Source organism: Cetorhinus maximus, chromosome 7 (genome assembly GCF_964194155.1).
Source record: "Cetorhinus maximus chromosome 7, sCetMax3.hap1.1, whole genome shotgun sequence".
NCBI classification, from domain to species: domain Eukaryota; kingdom Metazoa; phylum Chordata; class Chondrichthyes; order Lamniformes; family Cetorhinidae; genus Cetorhinus; species Cetorhinus maximus.
Genome location: NC_135885.1, coordinates 3,505,463 through 3,523,798, shown reverse-complemented (window position 1 = coordinate 3,523,798; position 18,336 = coordinate 3,505,463). Strand labels below are relative to the sequence as shown.

At 44.1% G+C, this 18,336-nt stretch overlaps 1 protein-coding gene and 1 pseudogene across 1 annotated transcript in view; both read left to right on the top strand.

Annotated features, from left to right (window-relative positions):
* LOC144683073 (uncharacterized) overlaps positions 1–18,336 on the top strand; it is a 72,128-nt gene that overhangs the window by 45,302 nt on the left and 8,490 nt on the right. Inside the window, exons 11-12 of the mRNA XM_078546101.1 lie at positions 302–354; positions 10,802–10,927. Coding sequence (XP_078402227.1) covers positions 302–354; positions 10,802–10,927 — 179 coding nt within the window. The remainder of the gene's footprint in view (positions 1–301; positions 355–10,801; positions 10,928–18,336) is intronic.
* Positions 17,353–17,531, top strand: LOC144683154 (U11 spliceosomal RNA; annotated as a pseudogene).

Sequence of the window (18,336 nt, the reverse complement as noted above, 5' to 3'; positions counted from 1 at the left end):
TGCTGCACTGTCGAAGGGGCAGTACTGAGGGAGTGCTGCACTGCTGTCATAGACAGCAGATGAGCTGGTCATTATTGGATTGCTATTTGTGGGAGCTCGCTGTGCTCTAATTAACTATCACAATTCTTGCATTACACCATGGACAGTTCAAAACACTTCAAAAAAGATGCTGAATTGGCTGTAAAATGCTTTTTGGCATCCTGAGGTTGTGAACTGGGAGTCTTGTCTTTCTTATCTTAATGGTTAAAATGTAACTGTGCATTCAAAAGCTAATTTGTGTTCTCTGCATTTCCATTTGCAGCCTTCACTCCACTGAGCTCAGAGGCAAGTACGGACATTCTCCTTCATGTGGAGGTAGGGTATGTTGTACTACGTCCTTATGACTTAAGGATGACTGTGGTGAGTCCATAATTTGCTGTTCCCATTGAGGAACCAATCCTCACAGGGGAATTTGGGGGCTGCAATTTCCTGAGCTCCTCATCAGGAGCTGAGGAATCACCCAATATTATTATCCTTTGAATCAAAATGACATGGTCTCTTGTCACCTTTGTGGCAGCTGTGCCTCTTTTGTTTTAAAAGCAAAATACTGCAGATGCTGGAAATCTGAAACAAAAACAGAAAATGCTGGAAAAACTCAGCAGGTCTAACAGCATCTGTGGAGAGAAAACAGAGTTAACGTTTCGACTCCATATGACGTATTAAGAGCTAAAGAGAAGTGATGAAATTTATACTGTTTAAGGCGGGTGGAGCTGGTGAAGCTGGATAGAAGGCCAGTGATAGGTGGGGTCAAAGGAAAGGTTGCCAAAGATGTCATGAACATAAGGGCAAAGGGGTGTTAATGGTAGTGGTATTGGCTAAAGGAGGTGCTGATGGTGGCATTAAGGTCAGAAAGCAGAATGTGATAATAGCAGGACAAGGGTAAGCATTGTGGAAAGAACAACATGAAAGAGTGACAGATGGGGAAGGTGGGGACAGTTGTGGGGAAAAGGATTGAAAATAGGATAAAAGGTGGAAATAAAACAATGAATAAAAATGAAAATAAATAAAAATAAGTGGATAAAAAATGAAAATTAAAAAATGAAAATGAATATTGAGAAAAGGGGTTAAAAAAGGGGTGAGGATGAAGGAGACAGTTCATGATCTGAAGTTGTTGAACTCAATGTTAAGTCTGGACGGCTGTAAAGTGCCTAATCGGAAGATGGGGTACTGTTCCTCCAGTTTGCGTTGGGCTTCACTGGAACAATGCAGCAGGCCAAGGATGGACATGCGGGCTTGAGAGCAGGATGGTGTATTGAAATGGCAAGTGACAGGAAGGTCTGGGTCATGCTTGTGGACAGACCGAAGGTGTTCTGCAAAGTGGTCCCCTTTGTCCTCACTTTTCACCTCACCAGCCTGTGCATTCAAAGGATCATCCTCCGCCATTTCCGCCAACTCCAGCATGATGCCACCACCAAACACATCTTCCCTTCAGCCCAATGTCGGCATTCCATACGGACCATTCCCTCCAGGACTCCCCTGGTCCACTCCTCCATCACCCCCAACACCTCATCCCTCTCCCATGGCACCTTCCCATGCAATTGCAGAAGGTGCAATACCTGCCCCTTTACCTCTTCCCCCCCTCACCATCCTCGGGCCCAAGCACTCCATTCAGGTGAAGCAGTGCTTCACTTGCACCACCTTCAACTTGGTCTACTGCATCCGCTGCATCCAATGCGGTCTCCTCTACATTGGAGAGACCAAATGCAAACTGTGACCACTTTGTGGAACACCTTTGGTCTGTCCGCAAGCATGACCCAGAGTCCAAGTCAGGATGGTGAGTGACTTGGAGGGGAACTTCCAGGTGGTGGTGTTCCCATGTATCTGCTGCCCTTGTCCTTCTAGACGGTAGTGGTCGTGGGTTTGGAAGATGCTGTCGAACGAGCCTTGGTGAATTCCTGCAATGCATCTTGTAGATGGTACACACTGCTGCTACTGTGCGTTGGTGGTAGAGGGAGTGAATGTTTGTGGATGTGGTGCCAGTCAAGCATGCTGCTTTGTCTTGGACGGTATTAAGTTTCTTGAGTGTTGTGGGAGCTGCACTTATCCAGGCAAGTGACTGACTCGTGCCCTTTAGATGGTGGACAGGCTTTGGGGAGTCAGGAGGTAAGTTACTCATCGCACGATTCCTAGCCTCTGACCTGCTCTTGTAACCACAGTATTTATATGGCTAGTCCAGTTCAGCTTCTGGTCAATGGTAAACCCAGGATGTTGGCAGTGGGGGATTCATTGATGGTAATGCCATTGAACATCAAGGAGCGATGGTTGGGTTCTCTCATGTTGGAGATGGTCATTGCCTGGCGTTGTGTGGCGCGAATGTTACTTGCCACTTGTCAGACCAAGCCTGGATGTTGTCCAGGTCTTGCTGCATTTGAACATGGACTGCTTCAGTATCTGAGGAGTCGCGAATGGTGCTGAACATTGTGCCATCTTCAGTGAACATCCCCACTTCTGACCTTATAATGGAAGGAAGGTCCTTGATGAAGCAGCTGAAGATGGTTGGACCTAGGACACTACCCTGAGGAACTCCTGCAGTGATGTCCTGGAGCTGGGTTGACTGACCTCCAACAACCACAACCACCTTCCTTTGTACTAGGTATGATTCCAAACAGCAGACAGTTTTCTCCCTGATTCCCATTGACTCCAGTTTTGCTAGGGCTCCTTGATGCCACACTCTGTCAAATGCTGTTTTGATGTCAAGGGCAGTCACTCTCATTTCACCTTGGGTGTTCAGCTCTTCTGTCCATGTTTGGACCAAGGCTGTAATGAGGTCAGGAGCTGAGTGGCCCTGGCGGAACCCAAACTGGGCATCAGCGAGCAGGTTATTGCTAAGCAAGTGCTGCTTGATAGCACTGTTGATGACCCTTTCCATTACTTTACTGATGATGGAGAGTAGACTGACGGGGTGGTAATTGGCCGGATTGGATTTGTCCTGCTTTTTGTGTACAGGACATTCCTGGACAATTTTCCACACAGCCGGGTAGATGCCAGTGTTGTAGCTGTACTGGAACAGCTTGGCTAGGGACGCGGCAAGTTCTGGAGCACAAGTCTTCAGTACTATTGCCGGAATATTGTCAGGGCCTTTGCAGTGTCCAGTGCTTTCAGCTGTTTCTTGATATCACATGGGGTGAATCGAAATGGCTGAAGACTGGCATCTCTGATACTGGGCACCTCCGGAGGAGGTCCACTCAGCACTTCTGGATGAAGATTGTAGCAATGCTTCAGCCTTATCTTTTGCACTGATATGCTGGGCTCCTCCATCGTTGAGGATAGGGATATTTGTAGAGCCTCCTCCTCCAGTGAGTTGTTTAATTGTCCACCACCATTCATGTCTGGATGTGACAGGACTGCAGAGCTTAGATCTGATCCATTGGTTGTGGGATCGCTTAGCCCTGCCTATCACTTGCTGCTTATGCTGTTTGGCATGAAAGTAGTCTTGTGTTATAGCTTCACCAGGTTGACATCTCATTTTTAGGTATGCCCAGTGTTGCTTGTGGCATGCCCTCCTGCACTCTTCATTGAACCAGGGTTGATCCCTTGACTTGATGGTAATGGTAGATTGAGGGATATGTCGGGCCATGAGGTTACAGATTGTGTTCAAGTACAATTCTGCTGCTGCTGATGGCCCACAGCGCCTCATGGATGCCCAGTCTTGAATTGCTAGATCTGTTCAAAATCCATCCCATTTAGCACGGTGATAGTGCCACACAACACAATGGAGGAAACTTCGTCTCCAGAATGACTGTGCGGTGGTCACTCCTACCGATACTGTCAAGGATGAGGTCAAGTATGTTTTTCCCTCTTGTTGGTTCCCTTACCACCTGCTGCAGACCCAGTCTAGCAGCCATGTCTTTTAGGACTCAGCCAGCTCGGTCAGTAGTGGCTAAATCACTCTTGGTGGTGGACATTGAAATACATTCTGCGCCCTTGCCACCCTCAGTGCTTCCTCCAAATGGTGTTCAACATGGAGGAGCACTGATTCATCAACTGAGGGAGGGTGGTACATGGTAATCAGTAGGAGGTTTCCTTTCCCATGTTTGACTTGATGCCATGAGACTTCATGGGGTCTGGAGTCGATTTTGAGGACTCCCAGGGCAACTCCCTCCCGACTGTATACCACTGTGCTACCACCTCTGCTGGGTCTGTCCTGCTGGTAGTAGACAGGGATCAATAGAATCACACAGTGCAGAAGAGGCCCTTCGGCCCATCGAGTCTGCACCGACACGTGAGAAACACCTGACCTACCTACCTAATCCCATTTACCAGCACTTGGCCCATAGCCTTGAATGTTATGACGTGCCAAGTGCTCATCCAGGTACTTTTTAAAGGATGTGGGGCAACCCACCTCCACCACCCTCCCAGGCAGCGCATTCCAGACCGTCACCACCCTCTGGGTATAAAACGTTTTTCCTCACAACCCCCCTAAACCTTCTGCCCCTCACCTCGAACTTATATCCCCTCATGACTGACCCTTCAACTAAGGGGAACAGCTGCTCCCTATTCACCCTGTCCATGCCCCTCATAATTTTGTACACCTCGATCAGGTCGCCCCTCAGTCTTCTCTGCTCCAGTGAAAACAACCCAAGTCTATCCAACCTCTCTTCATAACTTAAATGTTTCATCCCAGGCAACATCCTGATGAATCTCCTCTGCACCCCCTCCAGTGCAATCACATCCTTCCTATAATATGGCGACCAGAACAGCACACAGTACTCCAGCTGTGGCCTCACCAAGGTTCTATACAACTCCAACATGAGCTCCTTAATTTTGTAATCTATGCCTCGATTGATAAAGGCAAGTGTCCCATATGCCTTTTTCACCACCCAACTAACATGCCCCTCCGCCTTCAGAGATCTATGGACACACACGCCAAGGTCCCTTTGTTCCTCAGAACTTCCTAGTGTCATGCCGTTCATTGAATACTTGCTTGTCAAATTACTCCATCCAAAGTGTATCACCTCACACTTTTCAGGGTTAAATTCCATCTGCCACTTATCTGCCCATTTGACCATCCCGCCTATATCTTCCTGTAGCCCAAGACACTCAACCTCACTTTTAACCACCCAGCCAATCTTTGTGTCATCCGCAAACTTACTAATCCTACCCCCAACATAGTCATCTATGTCGTTTATATAAATGACAAATAATAGGGGACCCAGCACAGATCCCTGTGGTACGCCACTGGACACTGGCTTCCAGTCACTAAAGTACCCTTTTGTCATCACCCTCTGTCTCCCACAACTAAGCCAATTTTGAATCCACCTTATCAAATTACCCTGTATCCCATGTGCATTTGCCTTCTTTATAAGTCTCTCATGTGGGACCTTGTCAAAAACTTTGCTGAAATCCATATAAACTACATCAACTGTACTACCCTCATCTACACACCTTCTCTAACCCTCCACTTCCCTCGTGTAAACTCCTTTGACGAAGTTTTTGGTCACCCAGTTAATATATTACTTGCCTTGGCATCTATTTTTGTATGTATAGACCTCCATGAAGCCATAGCTCAGTGGGTAGCACTCGTGCCTACATGTTAGCAGGTCATAGATTCTAGTCTAACTCCAGAGAGTTGAGCCCATAATCCAAGCTGATATTCTACCCAGTGCAGTACTGATGGAGCACTGCACTGTCAGGGGGGCAGTACTGCGGGTGTGCTGTACTGTCAGAGGGTCAGTACTGAGGGAGTGCTGCACTGTCACAGGGTCAGTACTGAGGGAGTGCTGCACTGTCACAGGGTCAGTACTGAGGGAGTGCTGCACTGTCACAGGGTCAGTACTGAGGGAGTGCTGCACTGTCACAGGGTCAGTACTGAGGGAGTGCTGTGCTGTCACAGGGTCAGTACTGAGGGAGTGCTGCACTGTCAGAGGGGCAGTACTGCGGGAGTGCTGCACTGTCACAGGGTCAGTACTAAGGGAGCGCTGCACAGTCGGAGCTAAAATTCTCCATTCCTGGCGACATCCTCGTAAATCTCCGCTGTATCCTCTCTAGTGCAACCACATCCCTTCTGTAATCCAATGAGAACTGTATGCAGTGCTCTAGCCGTGGCCTAGTGTTATACACAGTTCTGGCATATCCTCCCTGCTCTTATACCAATGCCTCGACCAATTAAGGAAAGTATCCACTACAGTAGGTCCTCACTATAACTTGTGGTTACATTCCTGAAAACCGCAACTTTAAGTGAAACAATTGTAAGTAAATCATATGGGTTCCCATAGGAATCAATGTTAAAGCTGGAGTTGGGTTCCTTTGGACATTTCTCAATTGGAAAAACTAATGTGCAGGTTGAAATACTGTACCCTACATGCATAGACTGTACACTCCTAGCTGGAATAACTTGAAAAATGAAATAAATCACTGAATATAACAGAAACACAATATACATTAAAATTAGATAATGCTAAATCGCCCAAACAAACCCTGAGTAGCACAGCTTCTGTATCTCACCCACAGCATTCCTGAAACTCAGCTCAACTTTTTGCTTGCTTTCCTTTCCCACTCTGTCTCTCTCTCTCCTTCTCTCTCTCCTTCCTGTCTCTCTCACCCTTACCTCAGCCCAGAGAAATTACTCAACAATTTGAGGTTCTGGTCAACTCCCAGTCTGAGGCAGCACCTGGGCCTCGACCCTGGACCTCTTCATGACAGTCTACAGGGGGCCAAGACCCTGTCCCAGGCTACAGACTGAGCTTGGAACTGTGGATTGAGAAAGAGGGGAGCTGGTGGTGGGGGGTGCCGGGGATTGAGTCAGTGCCCCGCTAGCTCCCTTTCCTGGCACCTCTCAGTTACTCACACTTCACCACCTGATCAGCGATCAGCAAATTCCCATCCCGTGCCACCGTGCCACTGCTTGGAGTGATGGTGATTGTCCCGGCCTAGCCTCTGGATCAGGCTCCCTGCCCTGCACTCCTGCTCCCAGGATCTCGGGCCTCGCTCTCTCCCAATAGCCTCAGCCTCTGACGACAGCAGTGGCGGTTCCAGCATCAGAACATGGTGGTCACTGGCCCATAGTGCAGCGTGTGGGGCACAGGGCAAAGTGCAGATGATGTAAAAACAAAAATGGCGACGCAAATCAGAATAAATAGCATTAAAACGAAACGTGTTAAGCAGGGTGACTTAAACCTGTTATGATCGCAGTTGAGGTCACCCCTGGACAAGCCTGATTCCAGGGTGGGACCCAGCTTGATAGATCCTAACTTTTATTTGTTTGTTTAGATACGTGGAGAGTGGCTACTGAACAGAGTCCTAGGAGTCAGCTAGTGAACTTTTAACAAAGAATAAAACATTTATTCAACAAGAAAAGATGAATTACATTACAATACTCCTTCACTCACAACTATACATTTACAGATATATACCGATTTGTAAGGATGACACAAGTTATAAAAGCTATCTTATACTCTGATGTACACAGTCCATGTAAACTATTAGGCACCCTGTGGTCAGACACACCACACTCTGAAACCAAGTGACAGATGCCACCTCAACCAGTTGCTATGGATCTCTTATCAATTCCCCCAGACGCTTATCACACCCTGAGCCAACCAGTCTCACTACACTCCGTCTTTCACGCAAGGGTTCCCAATCACCACTCTCCAAGTACTCACTTTGGAATTTTCTCCCAAACCGACGCTTTCTCTCAGACGCCTTCCACAAGGGCTCACCTCCAGGGTTTCGAACTCTCCTTCCAATGTTCCTCTTCCCTGGTCACCACATGCACTCAAGCTGTCTTCCACACACTCTCTCTCACCAGCTCTGCCGTCAACAGTATACCACTGCTTCACATGCACATAGCAAAGAGTTACAGACCTTCAGCTGTCTCTTTGGACCTTCTTGCTTCTTGCAAGTTGTTCTCGTTTTAAATCTGCTTTCTGCAGATTTTGTCTCTTTAAATCTGAATCTTGGAGCCTTTCCCTCTGCCCCTCACTTAACAAGACCTTTTCCTGTTTCCTGTCCTTCCTTTTGTCTAGAAGGTCTTTTTGGGACTTTCCCCTGTTTCTGTCTCACTCCTTTGGCCTTGGGACCTTTTGGTTCACAATATATATTAATGATTTAGATGAGGGAATTAAATGTAATATCTCCAAATTTGCAGATGACACAAAGCTGGGTGGGAGGGTGAGCTGTGAGGAGGATGCAGAGATGCTTCAGTGTGATTTGGACAAGCTGAGTGAGTGGGCAAATGCATGGCAGATGCAGTATAATGTGGATAAATGTGAGGTTCTCCATTTAGGTAGCAAAAACAGGAAGGCAGATTATTATCTGAATGGCTATAAATTGAGAGAGGGGAATGTGCAACGAGACCTGGGTGTCCTTGTACACCAGTCGCTGAAGGTAAGCATGCAGGTGCAGCAGGCAGTAAAGAAGACAAATGGTACGTTGGCCTTCATAGCCAGAGGATTCGAGTACAGGAGCAGGGATATCTTGCTGCAATTGTACAGGGCCTTGGTGAGACCACACCTGGAATATTGTGTGCAGTTTTGGTCTCCTTATCTGAGGAAGGATGTACTTGCTATAGAGGGAGTGCAGCGAAGGTTTACCCAACTGATTCCTGGGATGGCGGGACTGACATATGAGGAGAGATTGAGTCGATTAGGATTATATTTGCTGGAGTTCAGAAGAATGAGGGGGGATCTCATAGAAAGCTATAAAATTCTAATAGGACTAAACAGGGTAGATGCAGGAAGGATGTTCCCGATGGTGGGGGAGTCCAGAACCAGGGGTCACAGTCTGAGGATATGGGGTAGACCACTTCACCCAGAGAGTGGTGAGCCTATGGAATTCGTTACCACAGAAAGTAGTTGAGGCCAAAACATTGTATGCTTTCGAGAAGGAGTTAGATATAGCTCTTGGGGTGAAAGGGATCAAAGGGTATGGGGAGAAAGCGGGAGCAGGCTATTGAGTTGGATGATCAGCCATGATCATAATGAATGGCGGAGCAGGCTCGAAAGGCCGAATGGCCTACTCCTGCTCCTGGTTTCTATGATTCTATGTTTCTTTTGGGAAATCTGCAGCTCCCTCTCCCAGTGTCCAGTTTCTCTGAAATCTTGGCTTCAAACTGAACTTAAAACTGCTGTTTTTTTTTAGTTTTTCTGTGTGTGTCTATTGGAGAGACCTGCCTTTCTGGACCCTTGTTGCTAGGCAACAGCCCAATTCTTCTACTCTTGTTTGTTTAACCTAACTGCAACATTGTAACAAACCTCATTAGCAATGCAGGCACCTTTTTAAAGTGAAACTGAAATTCAGTTTGACCTTTCTTAACACACAGATACAAAAATACAAATCAACTTTAAAATTTAAAGCTAAAACTCATTCCTAACACCTATAAAATACAAATATAACTTACTTAAACAGTCTTTATTTCCTAGCACCATTCCATTTGCAGGAAAGAAAGCTTCACAACAGTGAAGGTTTCTTTACAATGGCCTTACATTCACCTCACACAAACTTAACATCATAAACCTTTAACAATAGCTTATTACATGCCTTACAAATAAATTTTCCCTTTTGTTTCACAATCAGACATTTTATCATACAATTACAAAAACGTACTTAAAGTCAATAAATGTAATAAGATTAGCAGACTTTGCACATCATAGTATTAGCAAAACTCAACTTTTATGCTTCTTTTTCCTCCTATTCCCGTCTTTAACTCAGCAAAGAATGTTTCATTTAAGTTTACAGCCCAATCATCCTTTTCATTCGCTATAGGTGTAATTCCATCTTCAAGCTCATTTTCCGAACTCAAATGTGGTAATTCTCATTTTGATTTAGCAAAGTCAAAATGGCATTTTTGTGCATTAACATCTCATTTTTTCCTCTGGTCAAAGTCTCTTTTTGCCATTTCAAGGATGTTGTTGAGATGCTTTTTATGTTCACACAAAAGCGTTTCATACTCCTGCTTGGTTTGATCTTTAAGCTTTTTATGACATTGCTGTTTGTCCAGATCCCATTTTGAACAGGTCTTTTTCAATTCTTCTACTCTTGTTTGTTTAACCTAGCTGCAACAGTCGTAAAAAAACCTTTAACCAAGCTTTTTCCTAATACCTCCCTCCATTTTGTCTGATTATTCCTGTGAAGTGCCTTGGATTGTTTTTCTGAATCATAAATGCTGTCTGAGTGCCAACTACTACAAAACTTGCATCTAAAGAGTGCATTTAATACATAAAACTGTTCCAAATTCCTTCACAGGAGTGTTATGAAACAAAATTTGATACTGGGCCATATGAGATCTGTATATGGATAGATGAAAAGCTCACCGAAAGTGCTAAATTTTAAGGAGTGTCTAAAAGCGGGGAGGGGTAGTTGGAGTGGTTTAGGAAAGGAATTCCAGAGCTTAAGGGCTGCCAATGATGAAATGATGAAAATCAGGGATGCAGTATTGGAGGAGCACAGAGATCATGGAGTGTTATAGAACTGGAAGAGATTACAGAGGTAGGGAGGGGCCAGGCCATGGAGGGATTGGAAAACAAGCAGTGAAGACGACAGCTTGCGAATTCCTGAAGAAGTCACTGGTATCTATATCTCATATACATTGTGCGTAAGGGGTTTTTTTTTTAATGATCTTATTAACCTGATCATCCCAGCACAGGATCATGGAGAACAGGTTTGAGAATCTGGTTGCAGCCCTGTCCCCTTTGGAGCTCAGCGCTCCTATTAGAACATGGAATTGAGTTTAACTAGTTATTGTTCAAGCTAATATGTTCATTTTTAAGGAGATGTTTTAACTAAATAAAAAATAATCCTTACCTCGACTGTCCCTCTGTTTCAGGGACGAGAAACTTTGGAAGATTTGCTGGAGCCTCCCGAAGTAAAACCAAAGTGTTTTCTGAAACAGAAGAATGAGTTTCTGCCTCCATTCTCAGAGCTGACACACCTCAGCCTTGCAAGAAATAAGGTAATGGATTCCACTTCACTCATTTTCTCACCCCCCTTCATCCTCTAGCTTTCCCTCATATACCAGATTGCACATATGGGGAATTGTGAGAATTACAGTCAGATCCATGATTCTGCCCACGGCAGGTTGTTACAGATCAAACAGCGATGGGCATGAGTGTAGTGCTGCTGGAGCACACCAGAGCGCCACTCCAGCACCTCCCATTTAAAGGCTTTAATATTCACTGCTTGATTGTTAACTCTTCTTTGCTGATTGGCCATCCATTATACGCCCCACTTGATTTTGCTTTCCGTTCATCTCAAGTACACCAGATAAAGGAAGGACCATCACCTCGTGTCACAGTAGGAACACATCTGACTTCAGAGCAGAAAACTGTATGTGTGAATCACAGAATCACATCCTGAACACGACTAATTTTATACCAAATGTGTGTCCGAATACAGTAAATGGAACCACCTCATGATAAACCGCTCAATGTTTGGCAGAGGAGTTTCACGGAATGATGTGTGTGATTTCCTCATTTAGGAGTTTGTATAAAGTTGGGAAAAGACAGAGATTTGAAAGGTTTACAGGGAAATCATCTCAATATGTCTTCTTGTCTCGCACACTTCTAAATAACAGCAAACTCACAGATTCATAAAGAGCCCAATCAGTTCCCTTTAGGCCATTGGAAAATTGCTTTAAAAATGTTGATATATAAACAATGCATGAGGGTCAGCAGAAAGAGTAACCCCAGCAACCAGTAAAATTGAATATTCTGCGTGCAATGTCCTCTGATGGCCAGGGTCAGTTTTGACTGGCCCCAAACACAAATTCTCTTGTCTCTCAACAACCAGCAGGGGCAACATTGTGAGATATCTCGTCTTACTGCCATCTCCCTGATACTATCTCAGCAGATTAATCGGAAAACCTCCCTGTTGTGTGTCCACCAGCAGTCACTACAGCCCGATTAGACTTTCACAATATTATACAACTTTCAATATCAAAAACACAATTTTCTGTCTTTTTACTCGTTTAGTAGAGCATTGAGATTATTTTTAAAGATATGGGAGCAATATATCTAACACAGAATGAAGAGTGGGTAGTATGTTTTGACAGGATGGCTCTGCACAGTAACATGTAAGTTAGGTGCACAGGGATGACATTGGAATGTACAGACGCCCCTGGTTTATTGCTGCAATAGGGTGAGTATACATTCATTACAGACACTGGCATAGGAGTTTCAGTGCCAGCAGATTCAGATTCCTTGCCCAGTGCTGCTGCTGCTGCTTCTGCTCTTCTCTCCTCTCCCCTTCCCGAGGAATCCCGGAAGCTTGCTGAGTTCTTCAGCCATACAGAGCGCAGTGATCTAACTTTACGTCAATAAAAATTGGGCAGAATTCCCGGTGACAACCAATAGGAGGGAGTTTGGGATTTTTTTGTGTGTGGGCTGATTAGGAAGTGTCAATATGGTGCTGCTGGAGGGAGAGGAAAACACGAGCAGAGATGGATAATCAATAATAATCAGAGCCAGAAAGACCTGCAATAACCCTCAGTGCAGGAAAGGCAACTCATTGTCCTTTGGCCTAAAGCAATTAGTTCCTAGAGTTTGAGTTCAGACCGGACAACAAGAGTTGACCAGAATGTCCGGAGCTCGCAGTGTGGCTGTGAATCCAGAGCCTGGGGAGGATAAGAGGTGGAGGAGGGAAGACCGGGCCCAGGGTCTTGGACCTCACGCTGCTGATGCTGAACATCTCTGAGTTAATGTGCAGCAGCAGCAACAGCAGTAATCCTCGTGTACAGCTCCCTGACTATAAAAAACAGATCTTACAACTCCCTACACACAGCTTTTTCATAAACAGGCATTTCAGGGTCTTTGAAGCTCAAGATTCCCAGGATCTAAAGCATCCCCAAACAACCCTGCCGCGTTTGCCTACTGATCATTAATTCCTTGGCTGTGTTAGCCTAAGGGTGTGAAACGCAGTATATGTTTGTATTCCCTGCTTGCAGCTTTACATGGAATTTACAGCACAGAAAAAGGCCATTTGGCCCATCTCATCTATGTTGGTGTTTATGTTCCTCACAAGCCTCCTCCCACCCTCTGGATCACACTATCAGGGTAACCTTCAGCTTCTTTCTTCCTCATATGTTTATCAAGTTCCTTGAATCTATACTAGAATCATAGAATGGTTACAGCACAGGAGGAGGCTATTCAGCACATCGTCTCTGTGTCAATTCAACTAGTCCCTCTCCTCCACCTTTTCCTTGCAGCCCTGTAAAATCTTTTCTCTTCAGATAATTATTCAGATATTCCGTTTTGAAAACCGCAATTGAATCTGTCTCCACCACACGCTCAGGTAGTGCATTCCAGGTCCAAACCATTTGTTGCATAAAGGAATTTTTCCTGATGTCACCTCTGGTTCTTTCATTAATCACCTTAGGTTTCTCAACCTTTTGCCATTGGGAACAGTTTCTCCCCATTTACCTGATCCAGACCCCTCATAATTTTGAACATGTCTAACAAATCTCCTCCCAACCTTGTCTTCTCCAAGGAGAACAGCCTTAGCTTCTCCAACCCATTGACATAACTGGAGTCTCTCAGTCTTGGAACCATTCTCAGAAATCTTTTCTGCATCCTTTCTAAAATCTTCACACCCTTGCCGCTGAGGCTGAACCAGTGTTTTATGAAGGTTCATAACTTACTTGCTTTTGTACTCTGTGCCCCTATTTATAAAACCCCTATTTATAAAACCCAGGATTCAGTACAATTGATTAACTACTTTCTCAACCTGCCCTGCCACCTTCAATGATTTATGCACATGTACACCCAGGTCCCTCTGCTCCTGCATTTCCTTCAGAATTGTACCCTTTACTTTATGTCACCTCTCCTTGTCCTACCGACCAAAATGTATCACTTCACACTTCTCTACATTAAATTTCATCTGCCATGTGTCTGCCCATTCCACCAGCCTGTCCATAGCCTCTTGAAGTCTGTCACTATCCTCTTCACAGTTCACAATACTTCCAGGCCTTGCATCATCTTCAAATTTTGAAATTATGCTCTGTACACCCAGATTATAAAAATAAATCAAGAAAAGCAGTGGTCCTTCTATATACCATTCCCCAGTCAGAAGTAAAGTTTTCTGTAATTCATGTTTTTAATAGGCTTGAATTAAATAATTAAACTGTGGCAATTAATTAAACTAATGCTCATTTGGAGAGCCAGTGCCATTAAGATTCTGTGATTCTGCATAATGAAATTCTAGCTATGCTAAGAACTAATGATTCAAAATACTACATGGTTTGAAATAAAATGCTTACCGGCACCAATATTATTCACTTAAAAATCATAGTTTTACTGACGTCTGAGGACTCAGTGATTAATACATAGAAAACAATGTAATAGTAGATATTAGAAATGATATGGCCAACACATTTTCTTGGAGCTCCAGCACCTCAAAATTTGGCAGTACATCCCTGGTGATGGGGGTGGTTGTGAGGCACTGAGTTGCAACAGAATAATTTTGGACATTGTTTAAAACCCAGATTTACTCTGGTTTGCGCTGCAGTGCTTCAGTTCCATGTGACACTTTTGAGTATGTATGGGTTGGAGATCATCGATTGCAAGGATAGGCACATATAATCAATTACTGAATATAGAAACATAGAAACTAGGAGCAGGAGTAGGCCATTCGGCCTTTCGAGCCTGCTCTGCCATTCATTATGATCATGGCTGATCATCCAATTCAATAGCCCTGCTCCCGCTTTCTCCCCATACCCTTTGATCCCTTTCACCCCAAGAGCTATATCTAACTCGTTCTTGAAAACATACAATGTTTTGGCCTCAACTACTTTCTGTGGTAACGAATTCCACAGGCTCACCACTCTCTGGGTGAAGAGATTTCTCCTCATCTCAGTCCTAAATGGTCTACCCCATATCCTCAGACTGTGACCCCTGGTTCTGGACTCCCCCACCATCGGGAACATCCTTCCTGCATCTACCCTGTCTAGTCCTGTTAGAATTTTATAGGTTTCTATGAGATCCCCCCTCATCCTTCTGAACTCCAGCGAATATAATCCTAACTGACTCAATCTCTCCTCATATGTCAGTCCCGCCATCCCAGGAATCAGTCTGGTAAACCTTCGCTGCACCCTCTATATAGCAAGTACATCCTTCTTCAGATAAGGAGACCAAAACTGCACAATGGGCAGAATTTTACGGCCCCGTTTTGGTGGGGACAGGGCTGTAAAATGCGGCGAGCCATTATAATCCCCATTGACTTCAGCAGGAACGTAAAATCCCGCTGTCGTAAAACTCTGCCCAATATTCCAGGTGTGAATATAAGTTCCTTCTGCAATAACAATTGGAGGAGAAAAAGATGCCAAAAGCAGATACAACAACAGTAACAGCTAACCTTAACACTAAATGAGAGCAGCTGTATCAACTGCACACACACAGATTGTGAAATATGTGACCCACATTTGTCCTATATAATGAAATATATAAAAATTACAGCACACTGGAGATCTTCTGGGAGCTTCCACCTAGTCTTTCCAAGACAAGTGTAAGCAGTGAAGGTGAGGAGTCCTCAGTAAAAGAACATAGGACTTAGGAGCAGGAGTAGGCCATTTGGCCCTTCGAGCCTGCTCTGCCATTCAATACATCATGGCTGATCTGGTTGTGGTCTCAACACCACTTTCCTGTCTGCCCCCATAACCCTTGACTCCCTTGTCTATCAAAAATCTGTCTAACTCAGCCTTGAATAAATTCAATGACCCAGCCTCCACTGCTTCCTGGGGAAGAGAATTCCACAGACTCTGAGAGAGAAAAAATCTTCTCATCTCTGTCTTATATGGGATGTGAATATTGACACCGATATCTCATATACACTGCACTTCTAAAAAATTCTTTAATGGGATGTGGGCGTCACTGGCAAGGTCAGCATTTGTTGCCCATCCCTAATTTGCCCTTAAACTGAGTGGCTTGCCACACCATTTCAGAGGGTACTTATGAGCCAACCACATTGCTGTGGGTCTGGCATCAAATGTAGGCCAGACCAGGTAAGGATGGCAGATTTCCTTCCCTAAAGGACATTAGTGAACTAGATGGGTTTTTACAACAATTAACAATGGTTTCATGGTCATCATTACTGAGACTAGCTTTTCAATTCCAAATTATTAATTGAATTTAAATTCCATCAGCTGTGATGGTGGGATTTGAGCCTTTGTCTCCAGAACATTAGCTTGGACCTCTGGGTTATTAGTCCAGTGACATTACCCACTATACCACCATCCGCCCCGATAGACCTGATTTAACAGGATGTTAGTCAGATATTTTCAATTTTCCTAGTCCTCCAAATTGACAAGAAGAATAACTTTCTTCTAAAATTAAAGGTACAAATGTGAAATAGTTCCACTCCCAAAACTTTCATATTGTCTCACCTTTGTTCTGTTTTTGAATTCAGTTATAAAGCAACAGGAAAATGTCTCAACTTTTGCAGTTAATGAATCCGTGGAAACAACAATATTTCAGTGAGCAAGTGGTCAGTCTATAGAGCAGGCTCCCTGGGGAGACAGTGTAATCAGTTAATTGATTCAGTTAAATTGGATAGATCTCTTTCAAAAAGTAATGTTTTTGGACACAGTACCTGGGTAATTTGAGATGTATCATGTGGCGAGTGGAGTGAGCTTGGAGGGAACAGTTGACTTTGGACCTGACTTTGGGCCTCCCAAGTCTCCACTGTGCAGGGGTGTTCCTCACCTCATTGTCTCGGTTGAGATTAATTGGTGTGATTAGTCAACAGTTCCATAATGGTTCCATTAGGTGACTACCAGGATGGTAGAAAACTCTTTCGAGTTACCAACAGTCATAGATTGCAACTCTTTTCGAGTACAATCACAGTTCTTGGTTTCCAGGAGTGGGACATGAACCCACAACCCTCTGATTCAAAGGCGAGGGTGCTATGAACTGAGCCACAGCTAAGTGAACTAGATAGACCCAGATCTTCTTTTGTCCAGTAATTCCTAGGTTCCACTAAAGTACACTTCAGTCAGTCAGTAATTTACATAATGTATTAATGCAGGAATTGCTGATTACCCACAGAGGGGAGAGAGAATTGGACATAGAGGTGGCTCTGGTCAGCCTAGTGGGAGGAAATATATGTATGTTTTCAGGGGGCAAATAACATTAGTGGTGAGACTGGAGAAGCTGGGGTTGTTCTTCTTAGAGTAGAGAAGGTTAAGGGGAGATTTAATACAGGTGTTCAAAATCATAAAAAGTTTTGATACAGTAAATAATGAGAAACTGGTTCCACTGGCAGAAAGGTCAGTAACCAGAGGGACACAGATTTAAGATAATTGGAACCAGATGAGGAGAAATTATTTTACACAGTGTTATGGCAGGCAGATGGTAAATGCCAAGCTGCCCAAATCCCTGAGGGAAACTTGAAGCAGCTGCCACAATTATTTGCAATTTGTACTTATTTTGAGATGTGTGCTTTGAATGCAGTAATGGCACATGGACGAGGCGCTTGCGCTTTATCCGTGCAGAATCGATATCAAGAAGTTTCGGAAGCACAATTTTTGTTTCTTGGAGCTGCTGGTGATCGTTTGTCTCGGCGCTCCGCAAAAAAAAAAGGCCACCAAGTCTTATAGGTTTCTTACAAAAATAAATTAAACCTTTATTAATAGAAGAAATGATTTTAAGCATATACATAGATCAACAAATTACTACTATGATAACTTCTAAATCCCCTAATTAATCTGAACCCGTTACACCTCCGCTAAGGCAACAGCGAGACACACAGATTTTAAAAGATCCAGGCAAAGTAACACACGATACCCTGAGCAGTCAAATTCAAAGTGAGTTTTTCTCAGCTTCAGTTCCTTGTACACGGCAGCTTGAGGCTTAGATGCTGGAGGCTTTTCACACTTGTGTTACATCTTAGAATGCCTGCCCTTGCACACAGCCTTCTCTCCTTTATACATATTTTCCCCTTTGAATGCAAATTCCCATTGTTTCACTATGTCTTTGGACTTTTACCTCTCTAATAATGAAAATCTATCAAAGTACCAATTTTACCAGTAATCTTTGGGAAAAATAAACACACTGTTTCTTAACTTCTCCTGGCTAGGTGAAATATTTCACCATCCTCTCTTGAATTCAAGCTAGTCTGGTTTACTTAAAAATGCAAATGTTCCCATGACACTTGTGTTTACCTACTTAACATTTAAAACCTAGCTTATCTTCAGGTACATCAGAGCCTTCAGAGCAGCTGCCTTTAATTCAATTAAGTCCCACACACACACACACACGTAGACACAGACCCCACTATTACTCTGCTTTACAATAAATTCCAATAACATTATGAAAATTATTATATCTTCCTAACAACAGTCACTTATTATGATCCAGAATGCGTTGCCTGAAA